The following is a 22,558-nucleotide window of genomic DNA, read 5'->3' on the forward strand; positions in this document are numbered from 1 at the left end:
GGAAGAGTCGAAATATACAATTTGTTAAGTTTGGGCAGTAACGAGGCAGGAGACCAGGGTAGTGACAACAGCTCTTTAATATACAGTGAACCCAGCAACCAGTACTGGGGCAAACCTCTCTTTATATACAATTCGGCCGGTGGCCTCAACCAATCAGCAACGTGCTAATTCCCGCCAAAACTTTTAAAGATACATTACACAATTCAAATGTCAGGATTTCCCCCCAGACTCTATTTCTATTATTATTGTTCTAATTTGCCTTAGCATTATTATTATATGCATATATAATCTTACATCTATGGAGTTTATACAAGTCCCCTGCTCTGTTTTTATCTTCATAACAATGCTGTAAAGTAGGTAGATTTTCCCCAACATTATCCAGCATGTTAAAATTAGTTGAGCCAGAGTTGCCATTTATCCTTGCAGCAAAATTTTAAGAATCCCGTTTAACACACAGTACAAGTGTTCGATAGCATTAGCCTTTCCTGCTTATCGGCAGGAAATAATATCGTTCATAGATATAAACTGAGATACGGTTGCTTTCCTTTATGTCATTGTTATTTCATACTTTTGTATAGAAATTAGGATAATTTACTATAAACATGTTTAAGATTAAGAGATTAAGATTAAAATAACTTTCATTGTCATTTTTTACTGTGAGCACACTGGCACATATTAAAAATGAAATTCTGTTGTCTGCTCTCAAAAGGAAGATTTTCTGTCTGGCCACTCTCAGGGGGTCAGATTAGGTAATCACATTTCCTTAGCCTTTATTCTTAACACTGGTACACCACAGGGTTCCGTGTTGAGTCCCTTACACTATACTCTTTATGTACATGACTACATTCCCACTCACGCCAGTAATACTATTATTAAATTTGCAGATGATAGTGGTGGGCTCATCTCCGGGGATGGGGGGATGAGTCTGCCTATCAAGATGAGGTGGACCGTTTGCTTTTGTGGTGTGGAGATAATAATTTGGTCCTCAACACCAATAAGACCGAGGAGCTTATAGTGGACTATAGAAGGAATAGATCAGATATCCAGTCCTTGGTTATTAATGGAGACCAAGTGGAGCAAGTAGCAAGTTTTAAGTTTCTGGGTGTTATCATAAAAGAGGACCTGACTTGGGGTGCTCACTTTGCAGCACTGGTCAAAAGGGCCCAGCAGAGATTATACTATCTGAGACTTCTCAGGAAACAACAACTGAATGAAAAACTGCTGGTGACCTTCCACCACTACACCATAGAGAGTATTTTAACTTACTGCACCTGTGTATGGTTTGCCAATTGCACAGTGGCAGATAGGACAGCACTCCAGAGGGTTAACGTCATTGCCCAGAGGATCATTGGTTGCCGTCTCCCCTCTTTGGAAGAGCTTTATAGCTCCTGCTGCCTTAAGAAAGTTCAAAATATTCTTAAAGATCCATCTCATCCAGGGCACCCTTTTTCTGAACTATTACCATCTGGCAGGTGGTACAGGATTATAAAAACAAGGACAAATAGGCTGAAAAACAGCTTCTATCCCAGAGCAGTAACTATATTGAATTCTACTGTATAATACAATATTAATGCAGTATCAGGGATTTTCAATTTAATTGCATAGAATGTGAAGGATTGTTTTATTTTTGCTTTGTTTTTGTTTTATTTTTATAGTTATGTATAATATACACTGAACATGACATTTAATTTCATTGTATGAGGTGCAATGACAATAAAGTACTACTACTACTACTACTACTACTACTACTACTATTACTATTACTACTGCTATATATCTACCCATACACCAAGGTAACACACATATACACATGCTATAAACACACCCTTGAGGTTAACATATAGGATAACTATATGGGACAAAGCCATGACTGAATCTAGATATTCTGCTTCGGATACCATGAAACCTCCGCATGAAGATAACAAGGAAAACAGATCATGAAGAGGTTGTGTACATGCTAAATTGTAGATGTGTTTACAATTAATAATTGCCATTATTAAAAGACAGTTAATAATTGCCTTTATGGCTGAAGGAGGAGCAAGAGGGAAAGAAACTTTAGGTGTGGCAACATTGAATGACTCAGATGTCCTCCTTGCATTAATAGAGTTTTCCTTTCTTTTCCCATGGAAGATGCGCCTCGTTCATCTTTGTAGAATTTCACATGATCAATTTCAGTGGGGTACACTGATTTATCAAGGCCGTCTCTTATCATAACAAATTGTTTCAGGAAACCTCCGCTCAGCAGGTGGAGGGGAGGGGGAGGAAGAGGCTTTCTCTTGAGTTTTGTTTAGAGCCTCTTAAGTGCTTGCCCAGTGCACAGATTTGCCTTTGCGGAGATGCTTCAGCCATCTGACAAGCTGCTTTGCAAACTCTAGGAATGTTGATATTAAATTTCCCTCCCGCCTGTAAACAGAGCACTAGGACAGGATGACTGAGAACCCATTGCCATCTGGCAAGCTGGAGAAGGAAGATGAAAGGAGCTGGGATGATAAAAGGAAAGCAAGATGGAAGGCTGATGGAACTGGCAGGTTATGCCAAACATGTCTTGACTGGGTAGCAGAGGGCAGCTTCTTATCCTACTTTGGTGGCTGGCCAGTGGAGTTCTATTTACAAATATAATTTGGTTTTACTTGGTACATGAAAGAGGTGTCATCGTCCCCCACCCCCGCTGCTTAGGAAATAATAATGAACAATATCAACAGCAATACCTGGATATACTAGAAAATGCTGTAATAGTATGGCCTGCTCCTGATCAGGCTTCCAGGCTGACAACTAATTGTGACGTGTTTTTTTTTTGGCAAGATAAACAGTCAATTCCATTTCACTCTCCCCACAACAGGGAACCTTCTAATCAGAATCACTATTGAGCGATATTCTTTGATGGAGGGGGTTTTCCCCGCCACCTTGAAAGAGGTGGTGGTGAGGCCCCTCCTCAAGAAGCCCTCCCTGGACCCGGCTGTTTTAGGAAATTATCGTCCGGTCTCCAACCTTCGCTTTGTGGCGAAAGTTGTTGAGAGTGTGGTGGCACATCAATTACTTGGATGAATCTGTCTATCTAGACCCATTCCAGTCTGGCTTCCAACCCGGGTACAGTACGGAGACGGCTTTGGTCGCGTTGGTGGATGATCTCTGGAGGGCCAGGGCCAGGGGTTGCTCCTCTGCCCTGGTCCTATTAGACCTCTCAGCAGCTTTTGATACAATCGACCATGGTATCCTGCTGCACCGGTTAGGGAGTTTGGGAGTGGGAGGCACCGTTTATCGGTGGTTCTCCTCCTATCTCTCTGACCGGTCACAGACGGTGTTGGCAGGAGGGCAGAGATCGACCGCGAGGCCCCTCACATGTGGGGTGCCGCAGGGGTCGATTCTCTCGCCTCTCCTGTTCAACATCTATATGAAGCCGCTGGGTGAGATCATCAATGGCTTTGGGGTGAGGTACCAACTGTACGCTGATGATACGCAGCTGTACTTTTCCACCCCAGGCCATCCCAATGAAGCTATCGAAGTGCTGTCCCGGTGTCTGGAAGCTGTACGGGTCTGGATGGGGAGAAACAGGCTCAGACTCAATCCCTCCAAGACGGAGTGGCTGTGGATGCCGGCACCCCGGTATAGTCAGCTGCAGCCACGGCTGACTGTTGGGGGCGAATCATTGGCCCCAGTGGAAAGGGTGCGCAACTTGGGCGTCCTCCTGGATGGACGGTTGTCTTTCGAAGATCATCTGATGACCGCCGCCAGGAGGGCTTTTTACCAGGTTCGCCTGGTTCGCCAGTTGCGCCCCTTCCTTGACCGGGATGCCTTATGCATGGTCACTCATGCTCTGGTTACCTCTCACTTGGATTACTGCAATGCTCTCTACATGGGGCTCCCCTTGAAGAGCACCCGGAGGCTCCAGTTGGTTCAGAATGCAGCTGCGCGGGTGATAGTGGGAGCCTCACATTGCTCCCATGTAACACCACTCCTGCGCAGTCTGCACTGGCTACCTGTGGTTTTTCGGGTGCATTTCAAGGTGTTGGTGACTACCTTTAAAGCGCTCCATGGCTTAGGGCCAGGGTACTTATGGGACCGCCTGCTGTTACCGAATTCCTCCCATTGACCTGTACGCTCTCACAGAGAGGGACTCCTTAGGGTGCCGTCCGCCAAGCAATGTTGACTGGCGGCCCCCAGGGGGAGGGCCTTCTCTGTGGGGGCTCCCACCCTCTGGAACGAACTTCCCCCTGGACTTCGGCAACTGCCGGACCTTCGGACTTTCCGCCGCGAGCTGAAGACCTATTTGCTTGTTCGCGCAGGACTGGTATAGGATTTTAAATTAGTTTTAATGTTTTAATATTTTATAATTTATGGGATTTTATTCTAAATGTTTTAATTTGGCCATTTGTGTAATAAGTTTTTTAATTCATGGTTTTATGTGTATATTGCTGTCGTTTTTATTTTGGCTGTAAACCGCCCTGAGTCCCTTGGGAGAAGGGCGGTATAAAAATTTAATAAATAAATAAATAAATAAAATATTAACCCTTTAAGCTCTCTTAATGAGAATTTGCATGATGATTTTGCCACAATACAGACATTGGGCATTATTGTTGTATTTATATGAACATTCTTAAGATGTCCAAGCCACGGGCATTAAGGAATAAACTGGGTAGAATTGACTTCAAAATTGCAACGCAAAGGAGCCTTCTGTTTTAACAATGCAAAGCTAGGTATTTCTATCTAGGGGTAAAGCTGACTGAATATATTTGGAGTTACCCTAGATAAGTGAGAAGGAGTGGCTGCTTAGAAGATTACCTACAAAGTGCTACAATCTGCTACTATAATCTAATAAATTTTCAAAAAGTGCAGAATTGAACCATGAAAATGGTTCATGAAATGAATGATTCATGAAAATACTCAAAGAACAATACAAACTAAATCCAGTTTCTTACATTTTTCTTTACTGTGCTGGTGCTCTGGAGAGCCCAATGATTTCTCGTTTTTACCAAATAATCCTGAGAGGAGGTAGGCTGGACTAAAATAGAATAGAATAGAATAGAATAGAATAGGATAGGATAGAATAGAATTCTTTATTGGCCAAGTGTGATTGGACACACAAGGAAATTTGTCTTGGTGCATATGCTCTCAGTGTACATAAAAGAAAAGATACCTTCATCAAGGTACAACACTTACAACATATAATAATAATATAATTATTGGCTTACCATAAGTGAACACAATGTGTTACATCAGATTTATAGCCATGATGGGAGGGAAGGGGACCCTAATTTTTCTTTTCAAATTTTTCCAGAAATGAACATTTTTGTCCGTGTATATTCCTTTCCGTGGTTATGGTAAAATTGCTAGCACATTTCAGATTTTGATAAATATAGCTTATTTTGAAAAGCAAATTCTTCTAACCCTTGTGACGGGGATGCCCACCAATATAAAAAACCAGCAACTATACCTAGACATTTTAATTTGATTGATTGATTGATTCATTCATTCATTCATTTTCTACAGCTGCTTGTTCAGTCGGTGACAATTAATTAATGGATGCATATTACTGGGTTTACTTTTTGTGGTGCAGGATTTTTGATTTCTTGTTACTGTAATGTGTGATTTTATTGTATGTTTTACTGCACATTCATTGTCCTCAGTCTTTTGGATTGCAAATCTTAAACTGAGAGTTCAAGGGCATTGTGTTGTAGAAAGAACTTGTTTATATTCAGAAAGTTCAGGACTGTTTCTATTTAAACTTCTATTAAAATGAAAGCATGCCTAAAGTTTTTCTGATAATTTTCAGAATGTGATTTTCTGGAAGAAACATAACTATGCATCCAGAAATATTCTTGAGTTAAGTCTCTAACTACTCCAGATAGGACTGGGAAATCCCATGAGTAGCAGTGTAATTAGTCCTTGGTCTACTCTATTTAAAATTTAGTGTGCTTGTTCAGTCAACAGAAGTTGCACACTCCTACTATATGACTATGGTCAGTTAGCTCCAATAGATCCGACCTTGATGTTCCAAGGGCCAGATTTCATATAAGGCAATATCCTATGTCAAACAAGATTGACAGCCTAAACTACCATATATGTTTGAAGTGAATATAAATATCCCTTGAAGTGGACAAAAGGAATTTTTCAAAAGCATTATCAGAAATACATAAATCCTTCCTGAATGGGATGTGGTGGCTTGCTGACCTATTGTTCTGACTGCAGGCAGGAGCCGCTGAGGCCTTTTGCTGCCTCAATAACTGTTTCCTTTCCAAATTGTTGGGATGCCCACAGGAAAGAATCGGTGTCAAAAGGCCCCATAATGGCAGAATATAGAGCAGCTGCTGCTGGAGGCAGAAAGCTGTAAATCAAGATGCTTTTGGCAGTTGTGCTCACAGTAAGATGGGCAATAGCTTAGCAACTTCTCAACATCCATTCCTTTAATAGTTTTATTATTTATTTATCACATTTGTATTCCATTTCCTAAGAGCTCAAAGCATGAAGGTCTTCTTTCATTTTATCCTTTGGTCCCTCCTTTAATGTTCTTGCTGAGCCAGAATTAATGTCCTCAAGTGCCCCAGCACACTTTATAATCAAATATGGCTTGTATCTTGGCCCAAGTCTGATATTTTAACCACCGCAGCTGCTGCCTGAATTGAACAATCTGCATTCAGTGCAACACTTTACTGGCTACAAACTATTCCAAAAGGGAGAAGTGCCTGGCAAACTGTTAAAAAAAAATGTCGGAAATTCTGTTGGGATGAATCCACTTTATGCAAGAAGTATCACATAGTGTGTGAGCCTGGTAGTATTAGCAGATATTATATCTTAATGTGATGGGGTCCTACTCACTGGGGAAAGCCAATATAACAAAGAGGTTAAGGTATTGGACTGAACGGTCCACCATCTGCCTTGGAAATTCCTGGGATGACTTTGGGCCAGTCTGTCACCCAACTGATGTTAGAGACTTATGAGAATAAAAGGGAGGTTCCCATCTAAACTACCTTGAACATTTAGAGAAAAGGGGTGATACAAAACTGATAGGATGGCAGCTCTTGGAATGAAAAATGTTTCTACCTCAGAGCTCTTCAGGTATGTTGCTCAGAATCAAGTAGAACAGAGAAGTCCTTAGTGCAAAATTAGTATGTTTACTTTAAAATGATGGTGGATGAAAGAGGAGAAAGAGGGAATACTGTTATAATGAACTAAATTAATAGCCCATGCAGATCAAATAATCTATTCCAAATGACATTAATACTCTGTCTCTAGAGCAGGGGTGTCAAACTCGTTTTCATTGAGGGCCACATCAGGGTTGTGTTTGACCTCGTGGGGTGGTGGTGCAGGGTATGTGGCCAGGGTGTGTGTGGCCAGCTCAATGTTACTCATGTCAGGGGAACCTCGGGTGGCCCGAGTGCTCTGACAGCGAAAATGGAGCTCCGTTTTTGCTGGCAGAAGCATCGCAGGCTGGTCCTTTGTTGTTTCTAGGGTGGCCCCATAGGCCAGATCTAAGCACCTTGTGGGCCAGATCTGGCCTGTGGGTCTCGAGTTTGACATCCCCGCTCTAGGGGATTAGGCAGATGTCTTTCCCAGACTAAAGAAAATGCCTAATTTTTTATGGTACAGAATTTTACAACCTTTTTTCTTGTTACTTTAACCTGGAATTTTATTACATGTTTGTATTTACAGTATGTATTAATGTATATGTCATGTAGACCAGATCATGAAGATGACTCCATAGGAAGACTGGAACTATACTTCATTGAGACTACAGCACGGGTGTCAAACTCGCGGTGTCACGTTGTCAAACTTGCAGCGTTACGTTGCCGTCATGTGACGTATCGTGACGGTTTCCCCCTTCATGGAGGTGGGGTGGACGTGGCCTGCGCATGACACATCCGGCCTATGGGCCACCAATTTAATGTCCCTGGGTCACAGTAACAGTATCTTGCAAGTTTGCTTCTGTTTTAGCTATCCTTACTCTGACTCAGGGAGGAACCAATTTAAGCCTTTTCCTAACATTATCTTCTTCCTGGGGCTTTAAGGAATGCCCTTGTTTCTTTAACTGGCTTCTGAGTATTCTCTTAAAAGCCCCATCTCCATGGCTGTCTACACATATCCATCTTCTTCCATCTCATTCTCCTGGATTGCAATTCACTGCTGAGAGTTGAAGAGCTTCAGGCTGTGAGAGGACGATTTTAACGTATTGTTCAGGCCTGTTTCTGATACTGCTAAATTTTATTAAAATGAAAATGCAATGGAAGCTTTACTGATAGCTTCAGAATATAAATTTTAACAAGAGTCATAACTATGCATGAAGAGGGGTGTCCAACAGTTTCTAACAATTTTAGATAGAGTTAGGAAATCTTGTACAGCGGGAGTATATAACATATGGCCTGCAAATATCCCTGTTATGGCTCACCTACAGTATCTTTTTCTAGAATTGATGCACACTCCTATTATAGAACTATTCTCAGTTGCACTCAAGAGTTATTTGATACTATGACAAGACTATAATTTACACTTTTCTTTCCCATGCATACATGTTTATATAAAGCTTCCACAAAATGTTCTCACATTATTATAGCATCAGCCACCTACAGTACAATTCTCAGGTATGAGCTGTAGAAGCTGATAATATTTGATAACTGCTGTACCAGTCGTAACTGATTCTCCATTTACTATGTTTTTTATACAGCCCTTCTTTGTGAAAGTATAAAGCACAATAAAAGTGCATTGTCACGGTACTGCCAAAAAGTATAATTTGTCTCCCACAAAGTGTTGGGAATGGTTCTAAGAACTCTTCCAAAAATTCCCTCTAAACTGCCATTTTTAATGTGAGATATATGGGAAATGATTAGAATCTTGTAAAATGACCATATAAAATGTGTTGAAACTAATTTTAATTAAATGTAAATTAAATCAAATTTAATCTCATTTTTCTTGGCTGAGATCATTATTAGGGGGGGGGGGTGCTGCCCCCAACACCTTCAAGTACAGGTTTGCATGAAGTCTGAAAATGCTTGCACGCTCAAAAGTAAAACTGCTAAAAACCCTCAGTATGTAAAACTAATAGAAAATCAACAATTATAATACAATCTATGTCCAGCACAGCTGTGCAGGTTTTCAGTATGCTTTAGAAACACTTAACCGAGTGGTGAAATCCAAATTTTTTTACTACCGGTTCTGTGGGTGTGGCAAGGGAAGGATACTGCCAAATCTCCATTCCCACCCCACTCCAGGGGAAGGATCCTGCAAAATCTCTATTCCCTCACCACTCCTGGGGGAAGAATATTCTAAAATCTCCATTCCCAGGGGCCAGCCAGAGGTGGTGTTTGCCGGTTATCCAAACTACTAAAAATTTCTGCTACTGGTTCTCCAGAACCTGTCAGAACCTGCTGGATTTCACCCCTGACTTAACCATTATGTAAACAAAACATCCTCCTACTATTGATTAAAACTGATTAAGCTGAAAAAAAGACAAAGCTATTTTATGAGTTATTTTAATAAGTTGACTTTTTAAAGCAGCTGCATCTTTAACCAGATGCATGCCAAAAACAATGTGATTGTTTAGTAAATATTAAAGAGATGAGGTACTCTTTTAGGGTCCAAAAGCATTCTTCCAAATCATTATGGAAGTGTGCAAAATTACCTATTCCAGCACATTCAAAGGGTAAAAATTTATAATTTATTAGAGACTCTCCTAACCAAATGCTATTTTTCAAAAAGCTTCCAGGCAGTTTTTCTAAGCTTTTCAGCTTCTGTCTGGCACAGCCAAGGTTGAATGTTTTCCAAAAAAATACATTGCTTATCTACCCAGACCTGGACGTTATGTATATTCTGTCTCAATATTCCAACATTCGGCACAAACAGCCCTTTGTTCCTACATGATAAATCCCAGGCAGCCCCAGTGTGTGCCACATATAAATTCAGGACAATGCAGACTGCAAGGACGCCTTTCCTCCTGCTCTTGCTGTTCTCTGCCCTCCTCCAATGTTCATTTGGGATACTTCTTTTCCACTATTTCATATATACATTATTTGTGTTTTATAATCTCTGCTCCTAAATAGAAGACAGTTTATGGACTTTGTGTGTAAACTCCCTCTCCCTCCGTGTGTGTGTGTGTGTGTGTGTGTGTGTGTGTGAGAGAGAGAGAGAGAGAGAGAGAGAGAGGAATGAGACTCTGAACCAATTTCAGTCGGTATTATTTAAAGTGCAGTTATTTTGTTTGCTTGTTAAATTTTGTCCTTAGCAGCGAGACTTCCACATTTCCAAGTTTCATTTGGAGGAGGATTACAGCACCTTCAGAGTATTTGCTTTGTTTACAATTATGCAAGCTATATTTGGAGGTAACGAGCTACTGTATCTCCTATGGTTCTCGCTCCTTTGGAACAAAACCCCACAACTATAACAGATGGTACTCTGAATTATTTTCCCAACATTGTTCTTTACTTAGAAACAGCTGCTTGGGAGATATCAGAGCTGGCACTTTGATCAGAGCAAAGGTGCCCTGGGGGGGTGTGTGTATGTATATGTGTGAGTTTTTTCTGAAATCATCCTCCAAACTTCTATTAGACCTTCGGAGTCTATAAACTCACACACTTATATTGTGTCTTTTTTCTCTTTGCAAGGTTAATAGCTTTGTCCAAGGAGCATCACTCTGACATCTGTGGAAGATTCATTTTCCTCAGTATACAAATTCTTGCTTCTAAGAGCTCAAGGTCTTCTAAACTTGATTAGTGCAGATGCTACAAAATGATATTTTTTAAAAGAGGTTTGCTTCACAACATCAACTAATGCCAAACGAAAATTATCTTCCTTTAGCAACATGTCTTTTTAATGTCATGCACCCATGACAGTACTGATTCCCCTTTCCCTCAAACACACAGTATTGGTGGGACATTTATAAGTACTGATTTGGTATATAACAATCTGAATTCACCCACTGATTCAATAAATCATGACCATCATACTCTAGTTGAATCAAGTTTCTCAGTCAATTTTCTGATTATATCCTTTTTAGATAAAATACAGACAGATTCTAATATCAGCACTGAAATAGCTATGCTGGTGGAAATGAGCTGTGCTAACTCCCAGGATTTGGGAGGAATAATGTGCATAAAGGTAAAGATTCCCCTCGCACATATGTGCTAGTCGTTCCCGACTCTAGGGGGCAGTCTCATCTCTGTTTCAAAGCCGAAGAGCCAGCACTGCCCAAAGACGTGTCCATGGTCATGTGGCCGCCATGACTAAACACCAAAGGTGCATGGAACATTGTTATCTTTCCACCAAAGGTGATCCCTATTTTTCTACTTGCATTTTTTACATGGATAGACAGTCATAAATGAGACGAGGAGGAACACTGGAATCAAATCTGCATCAGCCACAAGTATTTCACCAGATGGGATTGTGATGTGCATAAATGTGTGTATATCAGAGGTGGTATTCAGCAGGTTCTGACCAGTTCTGGAGAACTGGCAGCAGAAATTTTGAGTAGTTCGGCGAACCCAGCAAATACCACTTCCGACTAGCCCCACCCCCATCTATTTTCTGCCTCCTGAGTCCCAACCGATCAGGAGGAAATAGGGATTTTGCAGTAACCTTCCCCTGGAGTGGGGAGGGAATGGAGATTTTACATTATCCTTCCCCTGTCATGCTCACCAAACCGGTAGTAAAAAAATTTGAATCCCACCACTGGTGTGTGTGTGTGTGTATGTGTGTGTAATGCTGGGCTAGCAATAATGCTGACATTCTTTTAAAAATATCCTTTTTGTTAATTTTTTTTGCTGAATTAAAATAATAAAGACCAAGAGCAAGCTTTTTTATTTATGTATCTCTTTAGGAGTTTTCCCATTTCTGCCATCCTACCTTGCATATATTTTCATCATAGTCCAAGATTATCTAGGGGAGAGGCAGGTTAGATTAAAAAAGAGAGAGAATAAAATTGAATGTGTTTTCTATTTTATCTTTGCAATAAGCTAAAAAGATAGGTTACGTGTAGAAAGAGTTAACTAGCTTACGATCACCCAGTGTCTGGATTCACACAATATATTAACATCTAAACAAAAAAACAAGGTTGGGCATTTGGTATTTCTTATGGAAATACAGCCATTGTCCTAATAGGTTGTCTGAATCCAATTGTTAGGTTTAGCAATATGCTTTTATTATTATTTTGGTTTGGGCATAGTTTAATTATAGGAGTCCTGCAATTTGTGTTTTTTAGCAGGTTTAATGTGTTGTGTGTAAATCCCTTGACCAATTTTCAGACTTGAATAAGGACAAAGAAGCAGATCAGTCTATCTGCTACACATTCTAAGTATAACAGGTCTTTAAATATTTGATAAATTCATCCAACATCTTAATACAGATCTGCCATTTGTTCTGGTATAGTTTGAAGTAAGAGCTCCCTCTACTGTTCAGTTTTAGGAACTACAGTAATAGGGAGGCCTTGCTTTGTGCTTTACCCAACCTGATGGTTTCTGTTATGTGCTGGATTTAAACACTCTTAATGTCATAACCAGCATGGCCACTGCTTGGGCTAGCTGGAAATCATAGTTGTAATTTACAAATGTACAAAACTGTGCAAAGCTAACACTTGCAGGTTCCTGATAGAAATAATTCATGAAATTGACATGCATTGTCTTTTTATGTGAAATGTGGTAGAAAGACTTTATCCTTTGGAAAGACAAACCAAAAACACTTGAAATAAAAAACTGGAGATAACAACCTTTAGCTTTTTGCATCATCCTGGTAGACTAAGGAAGGGTATTCAAGCCGCTCAAGAGTTGATGCTAAAGACTTGTGAAATGGCTATTTTTGTGGAAAAAAAAATCCTTTGATGACTTACTTCATTTTGCCGTCTTGTGCCTACAGAGTTTTTTGATGATTACTCCGAAGGTCGGGAATGTGTCAACTGTGGTGCTATGTCTACCCCACTGTGGCGAAGAGATGGCACTGGCCACTATCTTTGTAATGCATGTGGACTCTACCACAAGATGAATGGCATTAACCGCCCACTGATCAAGCCCCAGAGGAGGCTGGTAAGGAATGTGTTGCAAACCCTCACAGGCTTTGAGAAATCTCCTTTGTGATTCAATTCCACCTGTCCAGGACCTGTAAAAAGCAAATTAGATTTACACCATTTATAAGGTTGTATATTAGAAAACAGTTTCCATATGGCTCTGGAGCTTATTCCTCCTCCTCTGACACACAAGGAATTTGTCTCGGGTACATACAAACAACAAAATGATAAATCAAAAGATACCATAGGAGAAGGTAATAGGAAAGATGAGAAGGGTAATAGCAATACAGCCCTACTACATGGGTAAATATCCTTAGGTATAAGACAGTGCTGTGGAAATTAGGTATTTAGCAAGTGATGGCATGGGGGAAAAACTGTTTTTGTGTCTAGTTGTTTTGACATATTTTATAGCAAGTTATGATAAGTAGTCAAAAAGATTGATAGATAAGATCAACCTTAGTGAATTAATCAGTTATTCTTGTTTTGAACTCTTGTCCTCACAGTCAGCCTCCCGTCGGATTGGATTGTCATGTGCAAACTGCCATACATCTACAACCACACTGTGGCGCCGGAACGCCGAAGGAGAGCCAGTCTGCAATGCTTGTGGTTTATACATGAAGCTCCATGGGGTGAGAGAAGAAAACAAAGCATAACCTATCTATGGCAGTTTTTCCCAGTTTGAAAGTCATGCTGGATGGGAATTCTGAGAATGCAAAGAGGGCACTAGTTTTAATTCTGGAGGGCACTAGTTTGTTTTGTAAGAAATAGATCAAGAAGGTGGCATCAGGACATTTCTCCCTGTGTATGGCTTCCTATTGATAAAGAGTGCAGAGAAACTGCCTCTTCTGGGCATTATTTTGAAGCCAAAGATGGGAGGGCAGAGGAGCAAAATGGTGAAAAAAAATCCAATCATCCTGGTTGGAGGTTTATAGTGTTGCTCTCATAAATCTGGAGGGTGCTTTTGGGGGAATGCTGGATTTGGTCTTTAGTAGAGATGTCCTTCTAAAATTTTTCAATCAGAGTATTTTGATTTGGTTGTTGAAACAATTCAGAATACTCTGAAAGTTCTCATTTTCTGAAAGAACAAGAAGAGCATTAAGTTCTCCTATGGGAAACAATGGGAACTGAAAAAAGCTTTTGCCATCATCATCGTCATTTTAGCCATTGTTTATCTACTGCAGGATGAAGGCTTCTTTCACATGTTTCCAACCAATACAGTCCCAAGCTTTCTTTTGCCAATTGGGCCAGCAATATTTGCTGATGTCTTCGATCCATCTTGTTTTAGGTCTCTTTCATGGATGCTTTTTATCAAGTGGGATCCATTCTATAATTGCCTTGCTCCACCTGCCATCAGTTCTTCTTGCTATGTGACCAGCCCATTTCCATTTCAATTCTTTCAATCCCTTGATAATATCATATACTTTCAGCTTGTTCTGTAATCCATGTACAGAAGAACTTCTGGTCACAAACGCTTCTGACCACAACCAAATCTGACCACAGCCAAAAAATTCACAAAATTTTTGAATCTGGTCACAAACACATACTCGGCTGGCGATCAAACATGGCCATGTCCGATTTCCCCTTCTGTGCCTTTCTTTTTTTGTAAGCACCAACTTTCCTGTTGTTTGTGACCCATGTGTGACCGCTGCATTAATTCGGGTTGCAACTAAAGTTATGGAACAAATTGTGGTCATGACCAGAGATTCTACTGAATAGGTCTTTCTATCTTGTCTTGTGATGCTAAGCATGCATCTTTCCATGGCTCTTTGCACCACTTGTAGATTTTGTATCGATTGTAAGGTTACTATCCATGTTTCACTGGCATATATTAGAGCAGGTAGCACACACTGACCGAAAACTTTTCTCTTCAGGCATAGGGGGAGGTTGCTCTTGAAAATTACACTTAACCTGCCAACCACACTTAACAAACCATTCAATTTCCTTTATTGTATCACCTTCCGTTGAGATCCATTGGCCAAGGTATACGTAGTGGTCTACTATGTCTAGTTCTTCTCCAGATGTAAAAAAAATCTTTCTTTGGTAAATTTATTAAGCATTACCTGGCTCTTTTTCAGATTTATTTTTAAGCCAAATAGTTCTCCTGCTTTGTGCAGTTCTTATATGTGTCTTTGTAGCTCTTCTGGATTTTGTGAGAAGAGAACAACATCATCTGTAAATCTTAAGTGATTTAAATAGGCACCATTGATTTTTATTCCATCTTTTGCCCAGTCTAGTTTGCAAAACACTTCTTCAAGGCAGGCTGAGAAAAGGATAGGTGATATTGTATTACCTTGTCATACACCTCGTTCTGTGTCGATTTCCACTTTAAGATCCTTAAGGCAAATTGTCGTCATTCTTTTTTCATATATTGATTGTAGTAAGTTTATGTAAGCAGTGTCTGTGCCTTGGTTGAGCAATGCATTCATTATTGCTTGCTAGACTATTGAGTCAAATGCCTTTTTGTAGTCAATGAAAGCCATGCACAGAGGCATGATGTACTCATTGTGCCTTGCTGAACAGCCTGGGTGTGATCCATTGTGCTGTAGTCACTTCTGAGCCATGCCTGCTCCTTTGGCTGTTCATCATTTAATGTTCTTGATACTCCTTTTGCTATTATCTTGGTGAAAACCTTGTAGATGATAGAAACAAAGGTTATTGGGCGATAGTTCTTTAAATCGTGTGTAAGAATCAGCATTTTTCTATGCATTGGGTATTTGTTCTTCTCTGAGGCATCTTGAATATAGTTTTGCTAGTATCCTGTGTAAACTGTGAATACCAGCTTTCAGCATTTCATCCATAACACAGTCATTTTCTGAAGCTTTGCCATTTTTCATTGATTTTATGGCACTTGATACTTCCCCCACTAGGATATCTGGCATTTTCTCTTTCGTGAGTGTTGCTACTTTTGATCTTTGTATAGTTCTGAATAGAATTTTCCAATTATTTCTAAAATTTCCTATCTTGTTTTACACAGAAACCATCTTCATGTTTGAATGCAAAAATCTTCTTTCTTGTTATATATAAGCTTGCATTCTGCTTTATTAATCCCTTTGTTTCCTTCAATTGCCTTTTTCACAAGTTTCATGTTAAACTGACACGTTTCTTTCTGGATACATTTTCTTATGGACTTGCAAAGTTCAACGTACTCCAGTTTATTAGTGAAACTTCCGGTATTCTTCATTGTCCATTGTTTTTTTTCATTAAATCAATAGTTTCATCAGAGATTTTTGACTGCGCCAAGTGTTTTCCCAGCAGTGCTATAAATGTAGCAGATTCAAGGATGTTTTTGACTGTTTGTTCATTTTGGTGTGTAATGTTCCTCTCTTCCAAATCTTGCAATAGAGCAAAGCGATTTGACAGATTAATCTCAAAATTGCTATTCTCCTCTAATCACTGTTTTGTTTTTCGTGATGTTTTATCATTTTCATATGCCTTTTTTGAGAGTCTATCTTTACTTTAGTTCATACCATTCTATGATCACTTCCAACGTTAAAACAATTGATGACAATACAATTGCAGAATATGGTTTTATCACTTGACATGATGTAGTCAATTTCACTTGTGGACCCAGATGGACCATGTCCATTTTCTGCTAGCTTTTTTATTGTAAAATGAGTTCATGATGTAAAGTTCACGTCCTTCAGCAAAATCTACTAGTTGTCGCCTCAATAGAACAAGATAATAATCTTGTTCACCACTTCTATACGGACCAGATGTTTTTTCTCCAGTCATTGTTCTTCCTATTCTTGCATTAAAGTCACCCATTAGTATTTTATGTCAGCTTTTTTCTTTGTCTTGAAGGTAGGTCACAACATTGTAAAACTTTTCAACCTTATCATCACTATATAGCTTATTGTTAAAGTATAAGCTTGAATGATTTGAAGCTTGTATTGTTTGTTCAATTGAATGATATATTGGGCTACTCTATCTGATATCCTTTACAAATTTTACAGAGTCTTTCAGCTTTTGGTTGATTAGAAATCCACCTCTGTGACACATCGTCCATCTTCAGTACCTTTAGCATAGAGTAAATGCCCAGCCTTATTAAGTTCAACTAAATTTTTGCCTTTTCGTTGTATTTCACATAATCCAATGATATCTCAATGCATATTGTTGAGTTCAGTCAGCAGTTCTTCTGGTCAAATGCCCATTTTCATTGTTCGAATGTTGACCATGCCAATGTCCAAAGTCAGCCTGATTCAACTCAGTGATTCTTAGTAGGTAGTTGCCACTGCCATGGGTAGTTGCCCTCTAGGGAATGAGGGCCATTTTTGAGGTTGTATTGGCATGTGGGAGGAATAGAACATAATCTGTCAAGCTGGTCCAAAGCGGGTTGGCAGATGTGAAAACAGCTTTTGCCTTACTGCTGCAAAAATAGGTGAAGAAATAGAATATGCCAAGCACCGTGTATTTTCCAACCTGCAGAACAATTTCCAAAAGAAATAATTCTTTAAAAAAATGTTTTAAATTTGTATTTGAATCAGTAAAGGGAGACGATAAGCAGCACAATGAACCCATTAAGAATCAAAAGGTATAACAAACAGCCCATGAACAACAATAAACAAAAATATACTTCTTTCTATTTATAGCCTGAAAGAGGCTTCTTCCTAATACACGAGTACATTGCACACTTCACATTATGAATCTTACTTGCCTGTCAAAAGGTAATAAAAATACAGTTTGCCAATTTCTTGCCTTTTTGTAAACTGCCTCCAAGAAAATCTCTTGGGCAGCACACAGCCTTTTTGCATTTGTTGTGTCAACATGTGAAAGCCCAACCCAAATCACAGCTAAGAAAACAATGAGCTACTCACACGATTTTGTACATTCAAAAACTGCAGATTTGTCTGGGAGATTAATTTTGATCTCTAACGCATCTTCTTCATAGGTTCCAAGACCTTTAGCTATGAGAAAAGAAGGGATCCAAACCAGGAAGCGTAAACCAAAGAACTTGAGCAAATCCAAGACATCAACAGGTGAGTAGAGTTAGAAAAAACTGTCTTATCTAATATGACTCAGTGGTAATTACAATTTAAGTTTAACATCTGCCAAAGCTGGAAAAAGTACATGGGCATTCTATAGTCCTTTTTTCATTTCACATCATTTTTCATTCATTCATTCATTCATTCATTCATTCATTCATTCATTCATTCATTCATTCAATCAATCAATCAATCAATCATTCATTCTCCTTGGTTACCACCAATTCAAGATAGACTTTGTGACAGTTTATAAAACAATCAACAAAACCTACATATAAAAAAATACAGATAGGAAATCCAAAGTGAAATAAATTTGGTGAGAACCAAGTATTTCATCAAGTGTTCTTTGGAATAATTTCACCTTGTAAGAACCTCAGAAAGAACCTAGCCTGCATTCTAAGGTGAAGGTATTCCCAAGGCTGAGAAGACAGCACCTCCTTTCCCTCCATTTCATTGGTGGAGTTTGACCAAAGCTGCTGTCATTAAAATGGGCATGTTGGATGGGCCAGTTCAGATAGGAAAAGGGGATCCTGCAGATATTTAGGCATCAACTCATGTAATTACCGTATTTTTCGGAGTATAAGATACACCTTGCCCCTCCCCTCCAAAAAAGGGTGAAAATCTCTGTGTGTCTTATACTCCGAATGTAGCCCTGCCCAGGTTTTCAAACGGAGGTTTCAGAGGCTGAAAAAAGCATCAGAAATGAAACTTCAGAAAAAAAGCGCCCAAACAGAGCTTCAGAAAAGAAGCCCCCAAACAGAACTTCAGAGGCTTGTTTTCTGGACACAAGAACAGTTTTTTCCCGAAGGCCATCACTCTGCTAAACAAATAATTCCATCAACACTGTCAAACTATTTACTGAATCTGCACTACTATTAATCTTCTCATAGTTCCCATCACCAATCTCTTTCCATTTATGACTGTATGACTATAACTTGTTGCTGGCAATCCTTATGATTTATATTGATATATTGACCATCAATTGTGTTGTAAATGTTGTACCTTGATGAACGTATCTTTTCTTTTATGTACACTGAGAGCATATGCACCAAGACAAATTCCTTGTGTGTCCAATCATACTTGGCCAATAAAAATTCTATTCTATTCTATTCTATTCTATTCTATTCTATTCTATTCTATTCTATTCTATTCTATTCTATTATGGAGGCTTTCAGAAGCAGAAAAAAGTTTCAGAGGCAGAAAAAAAAGCAAAAAAAGGCTCACAACCAAGGAACCTGTTGCTAAAATTCACCTCTGGGAACAGCTGATTGGGGGGGCAATCTACCTGCCAATCAGCTTTTTTCTTATTTTCCTCCCCAAGAACTAAGGTGCGTCTTATACTCTGAAAAATATGGTACCTAGTAGCAGAATGTCAATACATTCTGGCATGCTATAGCAAGATTCTTGTGTTTTTCTCTGAAAACCTTCCTGATGAAAATCCATTTGGCCTTTTTCTTATTAAATGTTAATAGAATAGAATAGAATAGAATAGAATAGAATAGAATAGAATAGAATAGAATAGAATAGAATAGAATTCTTTATTGGCCAAGTGTGATTGGACATACAAGGAATTTGTCTTTGGTGCATATGCTCTCAGAGTACATAAAAAAAAACAAGATAAAAAGCATCAAAAATCACAAGGCACAACACCCAGTGATAGTCACATGGTACAGTAAGTAATCAAATCATACTAGGAAACAATCAATATCAATATAAATCATAAGGATACAAGCAGCAAAATTACAGTCATGCAGTCACAAGTGGGAGGAGATGGGCGACAGGAATGATGAGAAGACCAATGGTAATGCAGCCTAATGTGAATAGTTTGACAGTGTTGAGGAAATTATTTGTTTAGCAGAGGGATGGCGGTCTGGAAAAAACTGTTCTTGTATCTAGTTGTCTTGGTGTGCAGTGTCCTTTTGTGGGTAGGAGTTGAAACAATTTAATTATTCTTATTACAGCAGCAACATTAGCCAATACTTTAATTTTTAGCTAAAGTCTCAGAGCAGATCTGGTTTAACAGTTTATCTCTCCTTTTTCCACCTCCCACCCTAGGTTCAGCCACCAATGAAAGCCTCCCCACTGCCATTAGCTCAGCCCCCTGTACCAGCACAACCACCACTACTACTGCTGAAGAAATGCGCCCCATCAAGACAGAACCAGGGATCTCATCTCATTATGGACACCCGAGCCCTATTCCTCAGGTGAAGCTCTTTATTAGGCAAAAGAATAGTCATATCTTCTCATTGCTTATTGACTCTGCATTTGTATTCTGCCTTTCAAAGCAGTTCAAAATCAGACACATGCGGCTTTCTCTATATTTTAATTTCTTAACAATCCTGTACTGAATTTAACAGAATAGAGCTGAGTTAAAGCTTCAGCATTCCATGACAAGCTTGTTAATAAAATTCCTGCACCCACCTGCATACCTTAAGCTTGTAAAGCAAAGGTTGCAAGGTCAGAGTCCTTCAACAGTCAGGTAACTTTTCATATTCTGGATCTCTCCAGATGTAAGAGATTTCTCTCCAATGGAGAAGACTGTGAACAAGTACATTTTAGCTTCTTAAATTATAAGGCTTCCGTTCCAGTGGCAATTTTTTTAGCAGCACAGGGTATGCTACAAAGAAGGCAGAATTAACCATAGATCACAAACACACCTGCAATGAAATTGCAAAAGATGCCCTTTTGATAATTTAATAATTTAGGGCAAACTGTATAGGTGTATATGGTAGTTTGGTCCCAAGGCTTATATTCTGACCATTGTGAAGGGAAATAGGAGAAACAGAGCCACATAAAAAAAAATCAAACTAACAAACAAAATAGGGGAGGAAAACTTATTTATAATTTTAAAAACCAAACTCCAGTCACTTCAGTATTTCACTAAACCCAGACCACTTATCCACCCAGTCCACCTGTACAAAAGTGAGTGGTACCCATAACTCTAAAAAGCATTTTCTCTAGTCCAGCAGTCCCCAAAATTTCCAGCTTGGTGGACCAGCAAATGGCAGGTACGTGCATGAGCATCTCCATTTGCACAAGTGGCAGACATGTCTGCCCACTGCTTGCCCAAATGGAGCTTTGCATGTGAGCGCCCACTGCTCATACAAGTAGAGCTGCACACGCATGCTCGCCTGCCACTTGCGTGGCCTGGTTCCGAAATGGCCATGGCCTGGGGATTGGGGACCTACATTCTAGTCCATCCAATAATCCTCACTCAGAGAATGGATTGAAGAGCAACTCTGCCAGTTATTCCATGCTATCGGCCTGGAACAGTCCACTATCCCTACTAAGAAATTTGGTTGGCTACTTGCTCCATACTTCAGCTGTATACCTTACCCAACATTTCAGAGATTTTGAGGCAAAGTAATACAAATTTCTGGAGTGTTGTTTTTTAATTCAGTTCTCCGATGCAGTAAAATTGTAGCCACAATACATTCTGGAAGATACCATTTTTTATTTATTTGTTTATCAAATGTATTTGCCACCCATCTCATGGTTCAGTTTTTAAGAGACTGCTGCAGGCAAATGATGCATTATTTTCTCTTTTCCTTCCCCATTATTTACATTCTCCCCCCCCTCTTTTCCCTCTCCCCACTAGGCATTTTCTGTTGCGGCAATGTCTGGGCATGGACCTGCTCTTCACTCCACTGTGTCTACTCTCAAACTTTCCCCACAGGCTTACCAAGCAGCCATCAACCAATTACCCCAGCCTAGCTCCAAGCAAGATTCCTGGAACAGCCTAGTCTTAGGGGAAACACATGGAGACATCATCACAACTTAACAATCTTCTGCCTCCTCACCCCCTTCTAAGGGAGTTATCAAGCTTGGGACTCAAAGGCGATGGGCAACTGTCAAGCAATACTATTTTTTTTCCTTGTTTCTCCCTCCCATCCTTTTGTTTTTGTCTAGTTCTGGTCTTAGAAGAACCATTCCAAATGGCTTTGGTCTGTTCAATCAAAACTGCCAAGTTCTATTTTTAAGAAATCCTCCAGATAACTTGGACACCAATATTACATGTTTATATGTAACTGATATACAGAAATGTAATATCAAGTGGTATGTTTGTATATGTGTGTGTACATGTGAAGGGTATGTATGAGCTAGAATGGAAATTTGTAACTCCAGCTTTCCACATGTTCAGTCTTCAGTCATCTTTTGAAAAACGAAGGAATGTATAATCCAGCCCACAAAAATAGAATGTTGATTAAGAAAAGATAAAACAAAAAAACAGTATATGAGCCAGCAATATCCCCAAACTTTTTATTATGGGGATCAGTGGCTAGTGGCCTTTATGAAAGATCTGATTTCCTGATCTGGGACATGATAGCTATCCATCTGTTGCTAATTCAAAGCCTAAAGAGAAGAACCAGCTGCATATGCAGAGAAGAATGGAAAACAGACTAGTTGCTGGCATAGGCTTGGGTTTTGGTTCTCTATTTCCCATTTTGATTTATAAAAAATATTCTTCCCCCAAAGAGACTGCAGACCAAAATTTATTATCTTTGATAGTAAGAAACTCAAATGAATGTTCAAGGATGGTGGCCCACAAAAATCCAGAAGGAAATGGAGGTGCTGTGATTGGCAAATTCTGCAATCA

At 39.5% G+C, this 22,558-nt stretch overlaps 1 protein-coding gene across 1 annotated transcript in view; it reads left to right on the top strand.

Moving 5' to 3' along the window:
• GATA4 (GATA binding protein 4) overlaps positions 1–21,742 on the top strand; it is a 46,157-nt gene extending 24,415 nt beyond the window's left edge. Inside the window, exons 2-6 of the mRNA XM_058164470.1 lie at positions 12,832–12,998; positions 13,483–13,608; positions 17,868–17,955; positions 20,017–20,165; positions 21,560–21,742. Of these exons, the coding sequence (XP_058020453.1) occupies positions 12,832–12,998; positions 13,483–13,608; positions 17,868–17,955; positions 20,017–20,165; positions 21,560–21,742 (713 nt within the window). The remainder of the gene's footprint in view (positions 1–12,831; positions 12,999–13,482; positions 13,609–17,867; positions 17,956–20,016; positions 20,166–21,559) is intronic.
• Positions 21,743–22,558: the final 816 nt, after the last annotated feature.

Source organism: Ahaetulla prasina, chromosome 1, assembly GCF_028640845.1.
Source record: "Ahaetulla prasina isolate Xishuangbanna chromosome 1, ASM2864084v1, whole genome shotgun sequence".
NCBI classification, from domain to species: domain Eukaryota; kingdom Metazoa; phylum Chordata; class Lepidosauria; order Squamata; family Colubridae; genus Ahaetulla; species Ahaetulla prasina.